Source organism: Urocitellus parryii, chromosome 6 (assembly GCF_045843805.1).
Source record: "Urocitellus parryii isolate mUroPar1 chromosome 6, mUroPar1.hap1, whole genome shotgun sequence".
Taxonomy (NCBI): Eukaryota; Metazoa; Chordata; class Mammalia; order Rodentia; family Sciuridae; genus Urocitellus; species Urocitellus parryii.
In genome coordinates, this window is record NC_135536.1 from 122,590,391 (window position 1) to 122,613,985 (window position 23,595).

At 38.6% G+C, this 23,595-nt stretch overlaps 1 protein-coding gene across 5 annotated transcripts in view; it reads left to right on the forward strand.

Moving 5' to 3' along the window:
* Positions 1 to 23,595, forward strand: part of Herc2 (HECT and RLD domain containing E3 ubiquitin protein ligase 2) — a 207,631-nt gene that overhangs the window by 86,595 nt on the left and 97,441 nt on the right. For 4 of the 5 annotated variants that reach the window (XM_026400487.2, XM_026400485.2, XM_026400490.1 and 1 more), the window contains 14 exons: positions 51 to 154; positions 1,303 to 1,453; positions 3,539 to 3,753; positions 4,012 to 4,144; positions 4,247 to 4,374; positions 4,464 to 4,659; positions 5,440 to 5,573; positions 6,589 to 6,762; positions 6,839 to 6,975; positions 7,099 to 7,250; positions 7,907 to 8,098; positions 19,671 to 19,858; positions 20,924 to 21,116; positions 23,185 to 23,367. In XM_026400487.2, coding sequence (XP_026256272.1) covers positions 51 to 154; positions 1,303 to 1,453; positions 3,539 to 3,753; positions 4,012 to 4,144; positions 4,247 to 4,374; positions 4,464 to 4,659; positions 5,440 to 5,573; positions 6,589 to 6,762; positions 6,839 to 6,975; positions 7,099 to 7,250; positions 7,907 to 8,098; positions 19,671 to 19,858; positions 20,924 to 21,116; positions 23,185 to 23,367 — 2,280 coding nt within the window. The remainder of the gene's footprint in view (positions 1 to 50; positions 155 to 1,302; positions 1,454 to 3,538; positions 3,754 to 4,011; positions 4,145 to 4,246; positions 4,375 to 4,463; positions 4,660 to 5,439; positions 5,574 to 6,588; positions 6,763 to 6,838; positions 6,976 to 7,098; positions 7,251 to 7,906; positions 8,099 to 19,670; positions 19,859 to 20,923; positions 21,117 to 23,184; positions 23,368 to 23,595) is intronic. The other variant, XM_026400488.1, reaches the window with a different exon arrangement.

The window sequence follows — 23,595 nt, forward strand, 5'->3', positions numbered from 1 at the left end:
GTCTAGGCACATTGCATTGAAATCATGTGCTCCTTTCCTTTTTGTTTCAGCTCAGTTTGTAGGTGAAGACCCAGTGGTAGCTTTAGAAGCTGCTTTGCAGTTTGAAGACACACGGGAATCAATGCATGCTTTCTGTGTTGGCCAGTATTTGGAGGTGAGACCTTCCAGGAGTGATGGGGGGACGTCTGGGGAGGCCCTCTGTGTGTTTGTGATAGAATGAGTTTTAGTCAGAAGTACTCATATTTGGGCCCTCTGGGGGAGTTGAGTGATAAACATGAAGATTGGTTAGAAGTTTTTTGTAAATGAAATTACACTCAAGATTTATGATCTGTTGGTTTTGAAAACTTTAAAATTTTTTTTTAAGTTGTAGATGAACACATACCTTCATATTATTTATTTATTTATTATGTGGTGCTAAGTATTGAACCCAGTATCTCACCACTAAGCTACAACCCCAGCCCTGAAAAATTATTTTTAAAGTTGTCAATGTGTAAGAAATATAGACACTATTCCACAAAAAAGGAGTTTAACTTTTGATCTTTAAAATTTTGTTGTGTAAACTTAGGTAGAAATTTGGAATGGTTTAATATACCGAGTTATGTAATTTTGGGGAAGAACTGTAGGAGCATAATTCTATAGGATAGAAGTAGGTCTTTCCCATAGATTTCTGAGGATTGGACTTTATATATTGGGATTGGCTTTCCAGATTTAATAAAATTCAGTAAATATTGTAGGGTAGGGCTTAAAGCATTTTATGAAAGGGAAAACTATAAACTGTCTGATGTGACTGGAAAAATTTAAGATTATTTTTACATGAAATAAAAATAAACTCTTTTTTAATGAGTTTGCTTTTTATTAGAATTAAGTATTTCCTCCACAAGTGGTCACAATTTACTAACCTATAGTAACACTTTTATATTTTGTTTCTCATTGAGTTCTTTATGCACATATCAATTCACTGTTTTCTGAAGCATTGTATATAATCACTGTGGAAACTCTATTTAATTTCCTAAGGGATATTCTAGCTAAGTTGTTTATCTGTACTTCTTCCCCCACCTCCCCATAGATTGGTGTGTCTGTTGTCTGCTTTCTAGGATGTGTGGGTCTTTTGTGGTATCTAGTTACTTGAGCATAGTGGTATTAAAATCATTGTAGAATATAGGAACAGGGTGCCCAGAACATCCAGTTGCCCTCTTCATGGCTCAGGAATGTGTTGAGTACATAAACTATTGTTCTTTTAGGTTTTATGTTTTAAATTAATCTTGTTTTCTCAGACTGATGTTGCAATTAAATTTTTTCCAGCCTGACCAAGAAGTGGTTACCATACCAGATCTGGGAAGTCTTTCTTCACCACTGATAGACACAGAGAGGAATCTGGGCCTCCTTCTTGGATTACATGCTTCCTATTTAGCAATGAGCACACCGCTGTCTCCTGTGGAGGTTGAATGTGCCAGTAAGAAAAACTTTGTTTTCTGCTAACCAATCAGATTATTTTATTTTAGTTGAGCCATCAGTGTCATTAAGGATAGGAGAGGGGTAAAAATCAGCTGTTGCTGATGAAAAATAATAAGGGTAATGAGATTCCACCAGTTAGTTAGGTATAGCTTTCCTTTTTTTTTTTTTTTTTTTTTTTAAATATTTATTTATTTTTAGTTCTCAGTGGACACAACATCTTTGTTGGTATGTGGTGCTGAGGATCGAACCCGGGCCGCACGCATGCCAGGCGAGCGCGCTACCGCTTGAGCCACATCCCCAGCCCTAGCTTTCCTTTGTCTTATGGTCTATGGCCTCAGGAAAGCTAGCTAGTGTGCAGGAATGTCTGTCTTCTGACTAGTCTCATGTATTGCATGTGGCAAATGGGTCCAATAAAACCATTATCTCTAAATTGCACGGTGTGGATTGGCTGTTCCTATTAGGAATAGCCTTCTGTTTAAGAATTGCATTTTTACCAGACTTAAGTCAGATACATTTTGGATTGACAGCTTCTGCAACATCTGAAATATTGAGGTTAATTCCATCATTGGAGATACAGAGAAACTGTATCTCCAATGATGGAATTAACCTTTTTTTTTCATGTAGTTGTATATTTCTCCTCTGTGCACCTGTCCTTCCAGCAAGTATGTGTTGAACAGTTAGTTGTTCATATCAATTACCATGCTGGGCTTTAGGAATGCAGAGATGGATAGGATATGCTTCCACTCTCAGCTGCTTGTTTGATGTTGAGCCAACTTGCTAAGTGGGTCAGAAAACAGGGTGGTAAATGGTGATATGGAGGCATTTAGAAGTGCTTCTGCTGAAGAAAGGTTCCACAGTGGCAGCAGTCCTGGAACTAGGTATGGGAGATTCTGGGGAGAAACACAGATCATAAGGGTCACTGTTGAGAAGGATGGGGTCACTAGCTTTTTGTCAGAGTGGACATCTGTTGAGGATGACCTTGGTGTCTACTTGGTCCCCTGTGGAGCAGTCCTTTGGGCCCATGCTCTCACTGTGCTTGCCTGCATTCCTCCTTCAGACAGGTCATAATAGAGGAGGATGAATTTCCCACAAATCATCAGAGAGTGAGAATGGGAAACTCCAAGGTAGAAAGAGTAAATAGTGCTATGGGCCCTGGTGGATGGGGGCTGAATCCACTGCAGAATCAGATCTGAAGCATATCTTTGAGGGATAAAGAGGCGTTCCCAGTGTTCTGAATAGAGCCATGGAGAGTCAGGATCAGATTTGTGTTTTATAATAGTTAATGCAGTCATTTGGTGGGATGCTCCTGAATGCCTTAAATCTAAATGTTCAGTGAAAGAATTCTGAGTGCTTCTCAGATTTGACTGTGTGTTTGAAACAATACTCTGTTAACCTAAATCATTAATAAAAATCCATAGTGATATATATTCTGACTCTTTTTGGGTATATTTTCTTCCCTTTGTCATAAAAGTTATAGTTAGTATTCCTGTCGGCTCTAACAGATGGCATATTCTTGTTGAACCTGTCATTTCTGTATCTTGTACTGCACACAGGTTCTTCTTTCCAATTCATTTGGTCTCCCATCTCTAAGATCTTTCCTTTTCAAAGTTTTGTGTTGTTTTAAAATATTCTATTGTTCTTATTACCTTATAAATACTCTAATAATATTATCCTACCCTAAGGATGTTCTTTATAGATACTGTTCAGCTATGCTCTTCCCCCTGTCTGCATACTCAGCATTGATAACATGGCAAGACAGGAGGTCAGAAAAAAATTTAGGTGTTAGGCTCAGGTTTATTTATTTTTTGGTACTGGGGATTGATTCTTTCTTATACCTGATGCTGAATTTCACCTAAATTGAGCATTCAGTTCAGTGGTGTTTGTTTAATTTTTTTTAGTTGTAGTTGGACACAATACCTTTATTTTATTTATTCATTTTTATGTGCTGTTGAGAATCCAACCCAGTGCCTCGCCTGTGCTCGCCAAGCGCTCTGCCACTGAGCCACAACCCCAGCCCCTGTTTGTTTGTTTCTGAAGAGTGCAATCAAGTTCCTTTTTTAATACTTGCTCCTGCATTTTCTAGAGTGGCTTCAGTCATCCATTTTCTCTGGAGGTTTACAGACCAGCCAGATCCACTATAGCTACAATGAGGAGAAAGATGAGGACCACTGCAGCTCTCCTGGGGGCACACCTGCCAGCAAATCCCGACTCTGTTCTCACAGACGGGCTCTTGGTGACCATTCCCAGGCATTCCTGCAAGCCATTGCAGACAATAACATCCAGGACCACAATGTGAAAGTAAGCCAGACCTTCCCCAACTTCTGACTCAGTATTCTGAGAACTTTGACGTATGAATACTTTCATGCCTTTATGAATAGCACAGTTTTTGTGTATTATTAAAAGTATTTTGAGGTAAGAAACTGGTTCTGTTCATGTGTCAGCAAGGCTTGAGAGCATTCATTACTGATTGCAAATACATCAGAAGCTGTGGCCCACTAGGATTTATGAAGATTCACTGGGTAGCTCTGAAGTTTTCTCTGGCCATTTCTGTTGCAGGACTTTCTGTGTCAAATTGAAAGGTACTGTAGGCAGTGCCACTTGACCACACCCATTACCTTTCCTCCTGAACATCCTGTGGAAGAGGTTGGCCGTTTGCTATTATGTTGCCTCTTAAAACATGAAGATTTAGGTATGAAGCTCAATTCCACATATTTTAGCTGTACTGAGACCTTCCAATTGACATGTAATACACATTCTTTTTTGCTCTTCCCTCCTTTTAAATGTCTTACAGGTCATGTGGCATTAGCTTTAGTTCATGCAGGCACGCTTGGTATTGAGCAAGTAAAGCACAGAACATTGCCTAAATCAGTGGTGGATGTTTGTAGAGTTGTCTACCAAGCAAAATGCTCACTCATTAAGGTGAATACATTTTAATTCTCTTTCTCCTTTGCTGTGCATTCAGTTGCTGAAATACTTGTTAAGTTTTTTGTTCACATTTAACTTTGCAGACTCATCAAGAACAGGGCCGTTCTTATAAGGAAGTCTGCGCTCCTGTCATTGAACGTTTGAGATTTCTCTTCAATGAATTGAGACCTGCGGTATGCAATGACCTCTCTATAATGTCTAAGTTTAAACTGCTAAGTTCTTTGCCCCGTTGGAGGAGGATAGCTCAGAAGATAATACGAGAACGAAGGAAAAAGAGAGGTAAGAATATGAAAGGTGGGCTGGGGATGTAGCTCAAGCGGTAACTCGCTTGCGTGGCATGCGCGGGGCGCTGGGTTGGATCCTCAGCACCACATAAAAATAAAATAAAGATGTTGTGTCCACCGAAAACTGAAAAATAATTATTAAAAAATTCTCTCTCTCTCTCTCTCTCTCAAAAAAAAAAAAAAAGAATATGAAAGGTTGGGAAATACTGTTAAAGCAACTACATGTATTGAATCCCTGATTTTAGAGAAAAGCTGCTTGCTATTATTCAGTGTACTTGGCATTTCCACCTACTGCCATGATATTTATGTGTACTTATAATTAAACATAAAGAGCCTGCTTATTTTTCCAAAAGATCAGATAATGAAACAACTGGGAATTCTGTGTGTAATGATTTGGTAACTAGAAAATTAATACTGTAAAAAGTAAATACTGTGACTTTACTAGACTGATGGGCAAAAGAAAGTTTTTTTTAAAAAAAAATTTATTAAATTTAATGTCAGTTGTCTTGATAATGAGAGAGTAGAATATTAGAGCTCCTACCCTTCAGAGGACACTCATTCTTTTTGTCCTTGACACAGTGTGGCAGAGTGTTATTACTGGTTGTCATGGGAAACTAATTGTGATACTTTTGTCATTTCAGCATTATGGTTTACAATATTGTTTACGTTTTTCTTTGAAGAAAATATTCATTTTTTCAGGCGAACTTCAATGTTTCCTAATTTAAAATTTTATTTAAGTAAATGATTTTTCATAATGCATGATGTTTTCAAACAGTGCCTAAGAAGCCAGAATCTACTGATGATGAAGAAAAAATTGGGAATGAAGAGAGTGATTTAGAAGAAGCTTGCATTTTGCCTCATAGTCCGATAAATGTGGATAAAAGACCCATTACAATTAAATCTCCCAAGGTGAAGTATTTTCTGTGATTCTGAGATTGGATGAATAGAAACATAGCACACGGCAAATGAATTTGCAAGTATTGCCTTTGTTCTGAGCACCTTTAGGGTAGTGAATAAAACCAGATTGTAATTAAAAGTACAGCCCCCATTGATGCCTAATGGACTTGACTGATGGTACTCTGGTCATAGCTATAGCTACAGAAGTGTGTACTTTTATTTTTGGTACTAACTTGCATCATTATTCATTTGCCATTTATTGAATATATCATATCCTTTGTTCCAGAAACAGTTTTGGTTCCTGCGGCTATTAACACATGATGGGAATCTTAAACTTTATATGCAGAGTTAGCCTGTTCCAAAGTATATTAATATAGAGATTATAAATTCACTTATAAACATTGCATAATTTTTTGAATAAAAACTATATATTGTAAAATATCTGGGTATGGTGGCCTATTTAGCTCAGCACTAGAACATATTCCTAGAATGTGTGAGGTCTTGGGCTTGATCCCCAACATCACAAAAAAACAACCGACAAAACAAAAACTTATTCATTTAAATTTATTTATTTATTTTTATTTTTAGTTGTGGATGGACACAATACCTTTATTTTATTTATTTATTTTTATGTGGTGCTGAGGATTGAACCCAGTGCTTCTCACATGTGAGGCAAGTGCTCCACCACTGAGTACAACTCTAGCCCTAATTTAAATTTATTGCCATTATTTATTTATATTAAAGTAACTTTTAGAATACATGTTAATAAGATAAACTAGCCAGGTGTGATGGCTCATGCTTGTACTCTTAGCAGCTCAGGAGGCTGAGGTGGGAGGATCGAGAGTTCAAAGCCAGCCTCAGCAGAAGTGCTAAGCAACTCAGTGAGGCCCTGTCTCTAAATAGAAAATACAAAAAAAAAAGATGTGGCTCAGTGGTCGAGTGCCCCTGAGTTCAATCCCCAGTACCACCCCCCCATCCCCCCCCAAAAAATGGTAAACTAATGGTGCGTATTGTTCTTGTTTGTTAGGATAAATGGCAGCCACTGTTGAATACAGTTACAGGTGTTCACAAATACAAATGGTTGAAGCAGAATGTTCAGGGTCTTTATCCACAGTCTGCCCTCCTCAGTACAATTGCTGAATTTGCCCTTAAAGAAGAGCCTGTGGATGTGGAAAAAATGAGAAAGTGCCTACTAAAACAGGTAATGTTTTATGAGAACATTTCTCTCTTCATCGAGTAATAAACCCAACACTGAACTGTATGCATTCATCTTGCAGTTGGAGAGAGCAGAGGTTCGCCTGGAAGGGATAGATACAATTTTGAAACTGGCAGCCAAAAATTTCCTACTTCCATCTGTGCAGTATGCTATGTTTTGTGGATGGCAAAGGCTTATTCCTGAGGGAATTGATATAGGGTAAAACTTTATAACATTTTTTTCTTAATTATGGGAATCTGTGGCAACACAACATTGTTCTACTGAAGTTAAAAGTCTGGCAATGTCCTAAGTAATTTCTTTTTTAAAATCTTTGTTTGAAAGGGAACCTCTTACAGATTGTTTAAAGGATGTTGATTTGATCCCGCCTTTTAATCGGATGCTACTGGAAGTAACTTTTGGCAAGTTGTATGCTTGGGCTGTTCAGAATATTCGAAATGTTTTGATGGATGCAAATGCCAGATTTAAAGAGCTTGGTGAGTTTAAAAAATTCCCCAGTGTTTAAAAGACTGTATTAAAGTTGATATTGTGGTAATGTCAATGACTGCATCAGCATCATTTCATAGTTTGGCATTCATTATATGTTGTAGATACTTGCAAATGCCACTTTTTGCTTGATTATTAGATTGATAATCTAAGCCACTGTGAACTTTCAGATTCTAAAGAGAACTTTCCAAATTTGACAGAAGACAAAATCTTGAAGTACTCTCACATAAAACTACATTTTCACATTTTAATGGTTATCACTTATGCTATACACTTGTAACATGTCTGTGTTCTGCATTAATACTTATTTCCTGGGTAATTTGAGCATCCACAATGAAATGCTAGGAGTGGTTTTGAGGGATAAAAGTGAAACATAACTGTTAGGTTGGGAATGAAAGGAGGCCTCAGGGATATTTAGAGAGCAGCATGCTAAGTCTTAGAGACAGATGGATATAACTGTGTGAGGAGTACAGGTGGAAGGACTGTTGTAAAGCAAAACATAGCTGCCCTGTGTCCATACTATATGGAGACACTCACTGAAAAATAGAAGTTAAAATAAACAACAAAATACCAATGCTTTCTGTATCATGTATATTTTTATATCTGTGAATAAGAAATTGAGCAATTGAATGTTAATGCTTACCAGGTATTCAGCCTGTTCCTCTGCAAACCATTACCAATGAGAACCCCTCGGGACCCAGCTTGGGGACCATCCCACAAGCACGCTTTCTTCTGGTAATGCTCAGCATGCTCACCCTGCAGCATGGTGCGAACAACCTCGACCTCCTGCTCAACTCCGGCACATTGGCCCTTACTCAGACAGCACTACGGCTAATTGGTAGGTTGGCACCAGCTTTGGGTCTTTTATGAAAAATGTCACAATTTTGCTTTGATATCACTCTTTTTTTCTTTTTTACTATGGTAAGATACAGATAATATAAAATTAGCTTTTAGCAATTTTAGATTTTTAATTCCATGGTTTTAAGTACATTAACAATTTTGTACAATTGCTACTACTATAGTTATAGAACTTTTCATCATCTCATGTGCAAACCCTATACCCATTTAACAATCACTTTTGATTTCCTCCACTCCTCAGTCCCTGGCAATTGTAAATCTGCTTCTCTTTCTATAGATTTGCATATTCATGGTATTTCATAAAATGGAATCAAATGGAATTTGTGGCCTTTGGTGTCTGGCTTATTTTGGTATTTTATGCCACTTTGAGTGAAAAGTGTTTCATTATATGAATATATAGCATTTTTCTGTGTATTTGGACTGTTTTTGCCATTTGGCTTTTGTGAGTAATTCTGCTAGGAACATTTGTATACAAATTTTTGTTTGAACACCTCTCTCCAGCTCTTTTTTTTTTTTTATTGGTTGTTCACAACATTACAAAGCTCTTGACGTATCATATTTCATACATTAGATTGAAGTGGGTTATGAACTCCCAATTTTTACCCCAAATGCAGATTGCAGAATCACGTCGGTTACACATCCACAATTTTACATAATGCCCTATTAGTAACTGTTGTATTCTGCTACCTTTCCTATCCCCTACTATTCCCCCTCCCCTTCCCTCACATCTTCTCTCTCTACCCCATCTACTGTAATTCATTTCTCTCCTTGTTTATTTTCCCATTCCCCTCACAACCTCTTCTATGTAATTTTGTATAGCAATGAGGGTCTCCCTTCATTTCCATGCAATTTCCCTTTTCTCTCCCTTTCCCTCCCATCTCATGTCTCTGTTTAATGTTAATCTTTTCTTCCTGCTCTTCCTCCCTGCTCTGTTCATAGTTGCTCTCATTATATCAAAGAAGACATTTGGTATTTGTTTTTTAGGGATTGGCTAGCTTCACTAAGCATAATCTGCTCTAGTGCCATCCATTTCCCTGCAAATTCTATGATTTTGTCATTTTTCAGTGCTGCGTAATACTCCATGGTGTATAAATGCCACATTTTTTTAATCCATTCATCTATTGAAGGGCATCTGGGTTGGTTCCACAGTCGAGCTATTGTGAATTGTGCTGCTATGAACATCGATGTGGCAGTATCCCTGTAGTATGCTCTTTTAACGTCTTCAGGGAATAGTCCGAGAAGGGCAATAGTTGGGTCAAATGGTGGTTCCATTCCCAGCTTTCCCAGGAATCTCCATACTGCTTTCCAAATTGGCCGCACCAATTTGCAGTCCCACCAGCAATGTTCAAGTGTACCCTTTTCTCTACATCCTCGCCAGCACTTGTTGTTGTTTGACTTCATAGCGGCTGCCAATCTTACTGGAGTGAGATGGTATCTTAGGGTGGTTTTGATTTGCATTTCTCTGACTGCTAGAGATGGTGAGCATTTTTTCATGTACTTGTTGATTGATTGTATATCCTCCTCTGAGAAGTGTCTGTTCAGGTCCTTGGCCCATTTGTTGATTGGGTTATGTGTTATCTTATTGTCTAATTTTTTGAGTTCTTTGTATACTCTGGATATTAGGGCTCTATCTGAAGTGTGAGGAGTAAAAATTTGTTTCCATGATGTAGGCTCCCTATTTACCTCTCTTATTGTTTCTCTTGCTGAGAAAAAACTTTTTAGTTTAAGTAAGTCCCATTTGTTGATTCTTGTTATTAACTCTTGTGCTATGGTGTCCTATTAAGGAATTTGGAGCCCGACCCCACAATATGTAGATCGGAGCCATCTTTTTCTTCTATCAGATGCAGAGTCTCTGATTTGATATCAAGCTCCTTGATCCATTTTGAGTTAACTTTTGTGCATGGCGAGAGAAGGGGATTCAGTTTCATTTTGTTGCATATGGTTTTCCCGTTTTCCCAACACCATTTGTTGAAGATGCTATCCTTCCTCCATTGCATGCTTTTAGCCCCTTTATCAAATATAAGATAGTTGTAACTTTGTGGATTAGTCTCTGTGTCCTCTATTCTATACCATTGGTCCACCCGCCTGTTTTGGTACCAGTACCATGCTGTTTTTGTCACTATTGCTCTGTAATATGGCTTGAAATCTGGTATCGCTATACCACCTGATTCACACTTCCTGCTTAGAATTGTTTTTGCTATTCTGGGTCTTTTATTTTTCCATATCAATTTCATGATTGCTTTATCTATTTCTAGAAGAAATGCCGTTGGGATTTTGATTGGCATTGGATTAAACCTATAGAGAACTTTTGGTAATATCGCCATTTTGATAATGTTCTGCCTATCCATGAACAGGGTATATTTTGCCATCTTCTAAGATCTTCTTCTACTTCTCTCTTTAGGGTTCTGTAGTTTTCATTGTATAAATCTTTCACCTCTTTTGTTAGGTTGATTCCCAAGTATTTTATTTTTTTTGAGGATATTGTGAATGGGGTGTTTTTCCTCATTTCCATTTCAGAAGTTTTGTTGCTGATATACAGAAATGCCTTTGATTTATGGGTGTTGATTTTATATCCTGCCACTTTGCTGAATTCATTTATTAGTTCTAGTAGTTTTTTTGTAGACCCTTTTGGGTCTTCTAGGTATAGAATCATGTTACCTGCAAATAGTGATAATTTAAGTTCTTCTTTTCCTATTTTTATGCCTTTAATTTCTTTCGTCTGTCTAATTGCTCTGGCCAGTGTTTCGAGAACTATATTGAATAGAAGTGGTGATAGAGGGCATCCCTGTCTTGTTCCAGATTTTAGAGGGAATGCCTTCAATTTTTCTCCATTCAGAATGATGCTGGCCTGAGGCTTAGCATAGATAGCTTTTACAATGTCGTGGTAAGTTCCTGTTATCCCTAGTTTTTCTAATGTTTTGAACATAAAGGGATGCTGTACTTTGTCGAATGCTTTTTCTGCGTCTATCGAGATGATCATATGGTTCTTTAAGTCTATTGATGTGGTGAATAACATTTATTGATTTCCGTATATTGAACCATCCTTGCATCCCAGGGATGAATCCTACTTGATCATGGTGCATAATTTTTTTGATGTGTTTTTGTATTCGATTCGCCAGAATTTTATTGAGGATTTTTGCATCTAGGTTCATTAGAGATATTGGTCTGTAGTTTTCTTTCTTTGAGGTGTCTTTGTCTGGTTTCAGAATCAGGGTGATGTTGGCCTCATAGAATGAATTTGGAAGAGCTCCCTCTTTTTCTATTTCCTGAAATAACTTGAAAAGTATTGGAATTACTTCTTCTTTAAAGGTTTTGTAAAACTCCGCTGTATACCCATCTGGTCCTGGGCTTTTCTTGGTTGGTAGTCTTTTGATGGCTTCTTCAATTTCATCCATTGATATTGGTCTGTTCAAATTGTGTGTATCCTCCTGACTCAGTCTGGGCAAATCATATTACTTAAGAAATTTATCGATGTCTTCACTATCTTCTATTTTATTGGAATATAGGTTTTCAAAATAATTTCTAATTGTCTTCTGTATTTCTGTAGCATCTGTTGTGATATTGCCTTTTTCATCCCGTATGTTAGTAATTTGAGTTCTCTCTCTTCTTCTCTTCGTTAGCATGGCTAAGGGTCTGTCGATCTTATTTATTTTTTCGAAGAACCAACTTTTAGTTTTGTTAATTTTTTCAATAGTTTCTTTTGTTTCAATTTCATTGATTTCCGCTCTGATTTTAATTATTTCTTGCCTTCTGCTACATTTGCTGTTGTTTTGCTCTTCCTTTTCTAGGGCTTTGAGATGAAGTGTGAGCTCATTTATTTGTTGTTTTTTTCTTTTTTTGAGGAATGACCTCCAGGCGATGAATTTCCCTCTTAAAACTGCTTTCATTGTGTCCCATAGATTCCGATAAGTTGTGTCTGTATTTTCATTTATCTCTAAGAATTTTTTTATTTCCTCCTTTATGTCTTCTGTAACCCACTGATCATTCAGTAGCATATTGTTCATTTTCCATGTGATGTAGGATTTTTCCTTCCTTCTTTTATCATTGATTTCCAGTTTCATTCCATTATGATCAGATAAAATGCATGGTATTATCTCCACCCCTTTATATTTACTGAGGGTTGCCCTATGGCATAATAGATGGTCTATTTTTGAGAAGGATCCATGTGCTGCTGAGAAAAAAGTATATCCATTTGATGATGGTTGATATATTCTATATATGTCAGTTAAGTCTAGGTTATTGATTGTGGTATTGAGTTCTATAGTTTCTTTATTCAACTTTTGTTTGGAGGATCTGTCCAATGGTGAGAGTGGTGTGTTGAAGTCACCCATAATTATTGTGTTGTGGTCTATTTGATTCTTGAACTTGAGGAGAATTTGTTTTATGAATGTCGCAGCACCATTATTTGGTGCATAAATATTGATAATTGTTATGTCTTGTTGGTGAATGGTTCCTTTTAACAGTATATAATGTCCTTCCTTATCCCTTTTAATTAACTTAGTCTTGAAGTCGATTTTATTTGATATGGAGATGGCCACCCCTGCTTGCTTACGAGGACCGTGTGCATGGTATATTTTTTCCCATCGTTTCACCTTCAGCCTGTGTATGTCTTTTCCAATCAGATGTGTCTCCTGGAGGCAGCATATTGTTGGATTTGTTTTTTTAATCCATGTTACCAGCCTATGTCGCTTTATTGGAGAGTTTAAGCCATTAACATTTAGAGTTACTATTGATATATGGTTTGTACTTCCAGCCATGTTTGATTATTTATTCTTTTTTTTTTTAAATTTAGTTTGTTTCTCCATGACTATCTCTCCCCCGCCCTCTGTCTTTACCGAGGCACTTCCCACTGATGGTTTTGGTTATTGTTTTTCATTTCTTCCTCGTGTAGTGTTTTGCTCAAGATGCTTTGCAATGCTGGTTTTCTGGCTGCAAATTCTTTTAACTTTAGTTTATCGTGAAAGATTTTTATTTCGTTGTCATACCTGAAGCTTAATTTTGCTGGATACCGAATTCTTGGTTGGCATCCATTGCCTTTCAGTGTTCGAAATACATTGTTCCATGAACTTCTTGCTTTCAGCGTCTGTGATGAAAAATCCGTTGTTAACCTTATTGGTTTACCCCTGAATGTAATCTGCCTCCTTTCTCTTGTAGCTTTTAATATTTTCTCTTTGTTCTGTATATTGGATATCTTCATAACAATGTGTCTTGGCGTTGGTCTACTGTGATTTTGTATGCTCGGTGTCCTGTATGCATCTACAATTTGTATATCCGTTTCCTTTTTTTATTTCTGGAAAGTTTTCTGTAATTATTTCATTCAGCAGGTTACTCATTCCCTTGGTTTGAATCTCTATACCTTCCTGTATCCCGATGACTCTTAAGTTTGGTTTTTTTATGTTATCCCATAACTCTTGGATGTTTTTCTCGTGATTTTTTACCTGCCTTTCTGAGTTGGCTAGACTCTTTTCAAGATGATATATTTTGTCTTCATTATCTGACGTTCTGGCTTCTACTTGCTCCACTCTGTTAGTGATACTCTCATTTGAGTTTTTAATTTGGTTTATAGTTTCCTTCATTTCTAGAATTATTGTTTGATTTTTTTATAATCTCTATCTCCTGATAAAGATGCTTAACTTCTTCTTTTATCTGTTTATGTAATTCGTTTTCAATGTGTTCTTTCACTGTTTGAATTTGCTGTCTCATATCCTCTTTAAGGTTCCATTCCATCTGTCTAAGGTGTTCCTTGAGTTCTTTATATGACCATTTTTCTGATGATTCTAGGTCCTCCTGAATATTTAGGCTGTCCTGCATTGTTTGTACTCCTTTTCTTCCTTGCTTTTTCATGCTGCTCATGTTACTTCTTGTTCTGTTTGACTGCTGAGTTACTGTTTACTCCTATAAATTTATTTGATGCTTGGGAGGAAAGGTATTAGAAGGGAAGGGAAGAAGTCACTAAAGTGAATGAGAGTAAGCAGGTAGAATTCAAACCTTAAGTTTGTAGAGCTTGGGGCTGAGAATCCTCAGCGAATTTTACTTGCCCTCCGGTAGCCACGCCCCTGGTAGTTGGTGCAAGAGACCTCAGTTGTCAGCACTGGTGGGAGCGGTAGCCGGGAGTTCTGAAACGCTGGTCCCGCGCCACTTCTGATTCCCTCGGTCTGGCTATCGTGCGCACGGGAGAGCTGGGAGGGGCCCTTACGGTTTCCCCGATGTGTGGAGAGGGAAGGCTAGGGGATTACACACTTGTAGCCGCAGGTTTCAATGAAGTTATCTCCTCCACCACAGTCTGGTGACGTCAGTTCTCTGCCATGGTGGTATCTCTTGCAAATGGTGACAGTTCGTTTCCCTTTGCCAGGAGACCAATGCAATGGGTGGGTCCTTACTGTCTCTCCCAAGCCCCGTTTCAAACCTGTGGCCACTATCTATGAAGGCTCAGTTGGCATTTACCTCCGTAGGATCAGAAGGGCTGACCAGTTGTTTCAGCCGGATGGATTAGTGCTGAGTCACAGCTGTTTGTCTGCGGGAAGCAGGCAAACGGGAGCTTGTATTCAGCCGATCCGGGCTCAGTGTGTGTTCTGAGAGGCCCAGACTGTTCGCCCCAGATCCAAGTCAGCTCAGCATTGCCTAGTGATCCTGAGCAAACAGCATTTAGACTGTTTACGACTCCCTATGCCCGCACAGCTGAAGAGGTCAGAGACTTGATCTCTCCGCGCCCGCCGCCATGTTGGATCTCTCTCTCCAGCTCTTTTGATGATGTACCTAGGGGCAGAATTGTAAGGTTATATGATGATATGACCATGCTTAATTTGTGGAGACATACCCACCTATTCCATAGTGGGGCACCATTTTACTTTCAAGGGCTTCTGTTTCTCTACATTCTTACCAACTGGTTATTTTTTGTTGTTTTGTTGTTGTTTTTGAATTAAGGACATCCTAGTGGGTGGAAAGTGGTATCTCATTGAGGTTTTCATTTGCATTTCACTAATGGTGAGTGGATATTGACAATCTTTATATGTTAGCCATTTGCATATCTTCTTTGGGGAAATGTCTACATAGTTCCATTGAGCAGTTTTGAATTGGGTTGTTTGTTGGCCTTTTGTAGTTGAGTTGTAGGAATATCAATATCACTTAAGTGTACCTGATATTTAAAGAGGAATTGACACCAATCCTCAAACTCTTCCAAAGATATTCCTGGTTGCTAGCCTTTTACATATCTGTAGATCTTTACTAGATATATGATCTGAGGAACTTTCTCCCATTCTGTGGGTTATTTTCCCTTTGATGCACTCAGTTTTCAATTTTGATGAAATCTTTTTTTTGGGGGTCATCATCTGCTTTTGGTATCACATCCAAAACACCATTGTCAAATTTAAGGAGGATGAAGATTGTCCCCTATGTTTTCTGGTGTAAATTTTAAAAGGTTAGCTCTTATATTTAAAGTTGTAGTCCATTTTTAGATAAATTTTTGCTTGATGCTAGGTAAGAGTCCAGCTTTTTGTTGTTGTTTTCCAGCTTTCTCAGTGTCATTTGTTGAAAAGATCATTTTTTCCCTCAACATGTGGGTATCCTTATGAAAAATAATTGTCTGTAGATACTGAAGATTTTATTTTTGGATTCTAAGTTTCTTTCTGTTATTCTATATGTCTATTATTTATGCTAGTACTGTACTGTTTTGAACATTGTGGCTTTGTAGTAACATTTACAGACTTTTGAGTAGTGACTTTTGAATAGTAACTTTTGAGACATGAGGGTCTTTCAACTTTGCTTTTCTTTCTCAAGATTATTTTGGCTATTTTGGGTCCTTTGCATTTTCATATGAATAGTAACATTCACAGACTTTTGAGTAGTGACTTTTGGATAGTAACTTTTGAGACATCAGGGTCTTTCAACTTTGCTTTTCTTTCTCAAGATTATTTTGGCTATTTTGGGTCCTTTGCATTTTCATATGAATTATTTTCTATATCTACAAAAGACTTTTGGAATTTTGCTAGGCGTTATATACAATTTATAGGTCACTTTGGGGGAGTTTTGCCATCTTAATAATATTAACTTTTATTCTATGAATGTGAGATGTCTTTGCCTTTATTTAGGTCTTTAATTTCATTTAGCAATACTTTGTAGTTTTACAGTTTTTGGGGTAATGATGGCTTCACAGAATGAATTAGGAAGTGTTCCCTAATGCTCTCTATTTTAGAAGGATTTGAAAGTAGGTGTTAATTCTTTTTTAAATGTTTGATAGAATTTACCTGTTAAGACTAGTGGTTTTGTGCTTTCTTTGAGAGGTTATTGACTACTCATTCAATCTCTTTACTTGTTATAGATCAATTCAGATTTTCTATTTCTTCTTGACTCAGGTTATTTGTGTGATTCTAGAGTTTTATCCATTTTATCTAGGTAATCCTGTTGATTGGCATACAATTTTTCATAATATTCTTTTATAAGCATTTTTATGCTGGTAGTAATTTTCTTATATATTTGATTTTATTTATTTGCATCTCCTCTCTCTCTCTCCTTTTTTTTTTGTAGTTATTCCACAGAGATTTGTTAATTTTACTGACTTTTTATTTTTTTTTTTTTTTTTTTTTTTTTTTTTAATTTTTAATATTTATTTTATTTAGTTCTCGGCGGACACAACATCTTTGTTGGTATGTGGTGCTGAGGATCGAACCCGGGCCGCACGCATGCCAGGCGAGCGCGCTACCGCTTGAGCCACATCCCCAGCCCATTTTACTGACTTTTTAAAAAAAAAACAACAATTTTTGGTTTTGTTGCTTCGATTGTTTTCCTATTCTCTATTTCATTTACCTTCTGGTAACTGATTTTTCTATTTTATTTTTCTATTGATTGAGATCTTTTTAAAGTGCATGCTTTCATAAATGTAAGTGTCCTTTTTAGCACTGCTTTTGCTGTACTACCTAAGTTTTGATATGTTGTGTTTTCGTGTGTCTCAAAATATTTTTTTTTTGAGAGAGAGAGAGAGAATTTTTAATATTTATTTTAGTTTTCAGTAGACACAACATCCCTGTCTGTATGTGGTGCTGAGGATCGCGAACCAGGGCGGCACGTATACCAGGCAAGCGTGCTACCGCTTGAGCCACATCCCCAGCCCCTCAAAAAATTTTTTTAACATGTATTGTGATTTTTTTTTGACCCAGAGATTGCTTAAGTGTGTATTGTTTAATTTCCACATATTTGCATATTTTCTGCAAGTGAGTGAATTTCTAGTCATTCCATTTTGGTTGAAGGACATTTGTATGAGTTTACTATCTTTAAATTTAAGAGTTGTTTTGTGGTCTAATACATGGTTTATCCTGGAGAATAGTCCATGTATACTGAGAAGAATATGTATTTTACTCTTTGGATGGAGTGTTCTGTATATGTCTCTTAGATCTAGTTGATTGATAGTGCTGTTCTTTGGATGAAAAGTTTGAGATGCTTGAAGGCCAATGGTTGGCCCAAGTCCAAATGAGAAAGAAGGTTTTTCTCAGACTCTTTTATCTTAAAGTTCACATTGACCCATTGAAAAACATCAGGCTGGAACACAGCTGGCCTCTAATAGTCATTCATCTGATTAATTACTTAATGCCTCATTAGCAATGAAGAATCGCTTAAAAAAAAATGACACAGTCGTATCTCCTAGAAATTGCCCTTCATTTTATGTTGTTCCAGATGCACCAATAAAAAAAAATAACCACCTAGAAAAATACAATTAAAAAAGAACTCCTTTTACCTCATTGCAATTTTATTTTCAGCCCCTAGTACTAAATTTAGCATTTTTAAGGTTGACAGGACAGCTGGGACATTGTAGTTGGCTGGCAATTCCTCTTTGCTCCTGGGTATCTGTGGCCTAGGCAGCTACTAAGCTGAAGAAAAGACTGTTTCCCTCTTTAGTTTAAAGCTTTGTTCTTTTTTTAAAAAAATTTTTTTTTAAATTGTTGATGGACCCTTATTTTATTCATTTATTCATGTGCGGTGCTGAGAATTGAACCCAGGTCCTCACACATTCGAGGCAAGTTCTCTACCACTAGGCCGCAACCCCACCCTAAAGCTTTGTTCTTGCCCTGGGATTTAACCTTTTTTAAGCTTAGAGGAGAGAGGAACACAAAGTTTTCATATTTTTGGCACACCTAAGCCTGCCTTTGGGACCATTTGGACTCTTTGTTTCTCCCACCCTGAGGAGAAAACAAAAGCTGAAAGGAGTAAGGAGGACTGCATTTTCTTCCCTTGTAGCTTCAATGAGCCCCAAAGCAGCCAGGGATCCACCCTCCTGGGGCTTAGTTTATTGTTTTCAGATCCATTGATAAATGTTACTTCTTTTCAATTGAGAACAGCTCAGTTTCTGTTTCATACTGTGGATGACTCCACAGCCATCCAGGCAGCAAATATTTGTCCTGCCCTGCCTGCTTCATTCTTTATTCTATCAACCATTCTTTTGCAGTGTTTGAGGAAGAATTAGAGTTGTAGTAGAGAATCTTTCTCCTGCTGCCCTGTGTCTGGAGCTTCTAATCTTCTACCTCAGATTTAATTTGCCTGGAGAACTCACAAGTCTTGGCAGGTGGTTGTACTAAGAGCTACAATTTGTTACACTGAACAGGTACAATGCAGAGTCATCAAGGGGAAAAGGTATCTGGGCAAAATCCTGAGGAAACCAGGAACAAGCTTATGGAGTCCTTCCTCTCCCAGACCAGTTACACAGGACCCTTAATCCACACCCCCCCCCCCCACCTCACCCTCCATCAACTTGTGATGACATGCATGAATTGCTGTCTACCCTGGAAGCTCATTAAACACTTGATGCCCAGAGTTTTCATTGGGGATGATCAGGCAGCTACCTCTGCCTGATACATACCAAGTTCCCAGTCCCAGAGGAAAGCAGGGTATAGCATAGACCACAGTGTTTATGCAAACAGTTTAGACACAGTGAGCCATGCTCTTCACCTGGGGAATAAGGGAGCCCTCCTGAGATTCAGGTTCCCAGGTGTCAGCCAAGTACTCATCTTGTAATAGGCCTGTCTGCGACCTGTGCTGTCATCTATTTCTTGTACAAAATGATAATTAAAAGTTTGTTAATTTTCCATTGTTAGGCATTTAGGTAGTTATCTTTAAGTTAAGTATCTTTCTAACTTAAAATCTTATCTTGCTCTTTTGGGTGGGGAGTCATTCCTAGAAATAGAATTAATATCTTTTTTGAGCATTTTTATATCGTTTTGTTTTCTGAGCATGTTTATATACTTTGCCCCTCCCTTTACCTTCTTTTTGTACTAGATTTAATCAGGAAAAATTCCACACTTTTTATTGAATAAATTGATTAAAAATACAGTATGGATTCTTTAAGGTCTTCATCAGTTCTTACTATTTTCTTGGGTGTGTGTGTGTGTCTGTGTGTAAATTAGGGTGTTGTAGCTACCTACCAGCTCAACTATTTCTTTGGGTTTGTTTTTTTTTTTTTTTGGCAGTACCAGGGATCAAATCCAGGACCTCACTCCTGCTAGGCAACTATTCTACTACTGAGCAATATCTCCAGCCCTGAGCTATTGTTTTTGATGCTCTGACAGGTCCTAGTTGTGACAATGTTGAGGAAGATATGAATGCTTGTGCCCGAGGAGCCTCTGCTACGGTTTTGGAAGAAACAAGGAAGGAAACAACTCCTGTGCAGCTCCCTGTTTCAGGGCCAGAACTGGCTGCCATGATGAAGATTGGAACCAGGGTCATGAGAGGTGTGGATTGGAAATGGGGCGATCAGGTACTCTGAGATTTGATTTAACACATGAACCACACACTGGTTATCTTTAGCACATCCTACTGTATATGATATTAGTGGAAACTGGAATATTTAACTGTCTTAACTCAGGGCAGGTGTGATTGATGGATGACTTAGTTGTTGATTCCTGAGCAGCTAAGTAGAGGCAAAACAAGCAGAGAGTAACAGCATCCTACTGCAAGGGACACCTTAAGGAGAACCAAGACTGGAAAGAGTGGCAGATATTTAAAAAAAACCTCACTGGCATATGGCTTCATTTTGTGAGCAACAGGAACTGGACTGAGAATGAGCAAAAAAAAGTAATTCTCATTCTGAATGCTGGTATTGTGAAGGGGCAGGAAGCCCAGATGCTGCTTCTGAGAGCTCATGGCTATATGCCCATGAAATGTCCAGATTCATATCACTTCCTAATCTCTCTCAAGTGCCCCCAGGGAGAGGTCGCTTATCATTGCCCTAGTTAAGTTAGGGCAGTGTTCATCTTCATATGGTTATACCAGCTATACTATTAAGCATGGGCTTTGTCACAGTACTGTAGAAATGAAAATGTCCAGGGAAAGTAGCATCATCCTAAAAATAGTTTCTCCCTTAGAAATAGGAAACAGACTGTCCGCTGTGGGGCCCAGTTCCAGGGGAAGCAGAAGAGGGGGAATGCAAAGAACTGGGGCTCTTTTCATGTCTCTGCTTTTGCAGTGAGTGCCCCATGAGGGATTGAGAGGGTCAAAGAAAAGCCCATCAGGACTTTGCTGGAAAGCCTGCCTTTGCATTTTCTCAGTGGAAATTGAAATAATAACATGAGTGGACATTATTTATTGGGTAAAGGAACATGAGCATGTTATTTCATGGCACTTAACTTAAAATGGTGTGAATTGTACATTTTGAATGTAGGTTTTGGACTAGTTTATTACTGTGAAGTTTGCTTACATTGACTTAGATGTCTTCACAGGGAGGGTGGCTGATATGTTTATGTGCAGGTCATTAGAGAGAGACCATGGTGGATACAGCAGGGCATGTGCCCTCTTTGACTGGTTTTTATTTTGGCTTTCCCAGGATGGACCACCCCCAGGCCTCGGCCGTGTGATTGGTGAACTGGGAGAAGATGGGTGGATCAGGGTCCAGTGGGACACAGGCAGTACCAATTCCTACAGGATGGGGAAAGAAGGAAAGTATGACCTCAAGCTGGCTGAGCTGCCAGCTTCTGCACAGCCCTCAGCAGAGGACTCAGACACAGAGGACGACTCTGGTGGGTGACTTGTGAAGGCATTTATTTAGTCCAGAGCAGTCTGGAAAATTGTTCAAGTGTTAGTTGGCTGTTATTTTTCTTAGAGAAGGTAAAACAGTAGTCAGGACTCGTTTGTATACAGTGTTCTGTGGATTTGGGTTTAAATACTCTTCAAGGTGGTTTTTTTTTTTGGTACTGGGGATTTAACTCAGGGGTGCTTTACCTCTGATGGAGTCACATCCCCAGCCCTTTTTACTTTTTATTTTGAGGTAGGATCTCACTTAATTGCTTAGGGCCTCATTCAGTTGCTGTGACTGGGCTTGAACTTGTGATCCTCCTGCCACAGCTTCCAGAGTACTGTGGGAATAGCAGGATTGCTCTACCCTGCCTGTCTTCTAGGTGATTCTGATGCAGTTATACAAAGTGGCTCTGGGCACCAGCTGCCCAGCTGGAACTCATTTTCTGCATGTCCTCCTCAACCCTTTCTGCGCTCTCTCTGAGGGAAAGATGCATCCTCACTTCTGATGGAGCTGTGTAGTTGGTGCTGAGCCTGTCAGAGGGAATGAGTCATGGTGTGGTGGATTAAACATAGCCTATGCTGCTTGGGATCCTTTGCTGCCTTTGTACCAGCTTCAAGCTCTACAGAACATGGATCTATGTGCTTCCTTTACCTTGAACCCGTGTGTTTTCCTCCTTTACCTTTCCTCCTTGGTTCTTGACTCATTAGGTCACATAATGTAAAGGTAGTACTTTTTTTTGCCCCCAGGAAAAAGCAGAAGGGAAAGTTTGGAGGTGGACCCAGAAAATTTGATCCTGTCTAAAGAAATTAGTTTGAATTTATGGGAGGAGATCTTCATGACACTTTTTAGATATATGCAAAAGACACTAGGACATGAGAATGAAACATCATGTGACTGGTCTTGCTGAGTCCATTATAGAGGCCTGAACTATCTCATGGGGCTCTATGCCAATTGTATGTGCTTTTCCATTAGTCTTCAGAAACTGCTCTTATAAAGAGCAGATGGGACCTGCAAGGATGTTCTCAGGAGAGAACAGGTGGCATGAGTTTTGGGGGGTGGGAGACTCTGTGCCACAGAATTCAAGTGTGGTCTTGGATCATGTGGGTTCAGCTCCTAATGCTACTGCTCTGGACTGGGGCCCCTCAAGTGTGAACAGAGATGCCTGCCACTGAGAACTGCTAGGAGTGATGTATGTGGTCCACCGATGGGGGGTACTGGCTTTCCCATCAGTGCATCTGGCATTGTAATTGGAGTGTGTGGCTCCAGACCATGTGTAGTCTCTTCCTCTACCCACTCAATAGGGGAAACAAGCCTGGCTCTCTACTTGGGAGCTTTCCTCACTGAGGAGTTAGAATCCAGGCAGAGGTGTTCCTGTGATAGAAAGATGGCTGTTCTGTCCCACAGACATTCAGGCTGGACATGTGAGTGTCCAGTCTCGCTGCCCCACAGATGGAGGCACTTGGCCCTTATCTAGGTTGGAATTAGCTTGTCAGAAACCAGCCTGATAGTTGATAAGGTGTTTTTCCAAAGTAGTGAAAGTTTGTAATCATTCTATCTCAGTGCTTTTGAGTTAAATGCTTAGGGTTTTTTTTTTTTTTTGTTATTTAAAAAAACAATTTAAAAGTTTAATTTTCTTTGAGGAAGTTGGAAGCAGCAATTATTAGGACAGCCAGGCACAATGGCATGTGCTTATAGCACCAGCTCCTTGAGAGCCAGAGGTAGGAGTCTAGTTATTCAGACCAGCCTGGGCAACATAATTAAGCCCTGTCTAAGGACGAAAGAAAAAAGGGAAGAGAAGAGATGAGATCAGGGAAAACCTCTAGTGCATCCTTTGTTCCGTCTTTTCTTATAAAGATCTGCTGCTTGTTTCAAAGTGGAACAAAAAAATAAGGATGTAAAATCTCTGTACCTTTCTGTTAATTTTATTGTGAACCTAAAACTGCTTTAAAAATTGAAGTTTTTAAAAATAAAAAATGAAGAATATGATATTAAATCGCCTCAATTATGTGTAGGGCCATCTTCCAATTTTATTCGGGAATATAGTTTTTAATTCTGATTATCTTTTTCAGAAGCTGAACAAATTGAAAGGAATATTCATCCCACAGCAATGATGCTGACCAGCACTATTAACTTACTACAAACACTATGTCTCTCTGTTGGAGTTCATGCTGAAATCATGCAGAGTGAAGCCACCAAGACTCTGTGTGGACTGCTGCGAATGTTAGTGGAAAGTGGAACAACAGATAAGACATGTATGGAATGAATAACTGTGGGCCCAGAGAGTCAGTATCGGTTGGGGGGCTGTAAATTTGTCAAGTTTGTGCGTATGTGAACAAATATGGATGAGAAGGGTGTGAGTGTGTGTTTATTAGGTTTCCATTGGTGCTGCAACAATGTACTGTAAACTGTATGACATAAACAACAGGACACCTTGGCAGGACTGGTTCCTTCTGTGGGCCACGTGGAAGAATCTGTTCCAG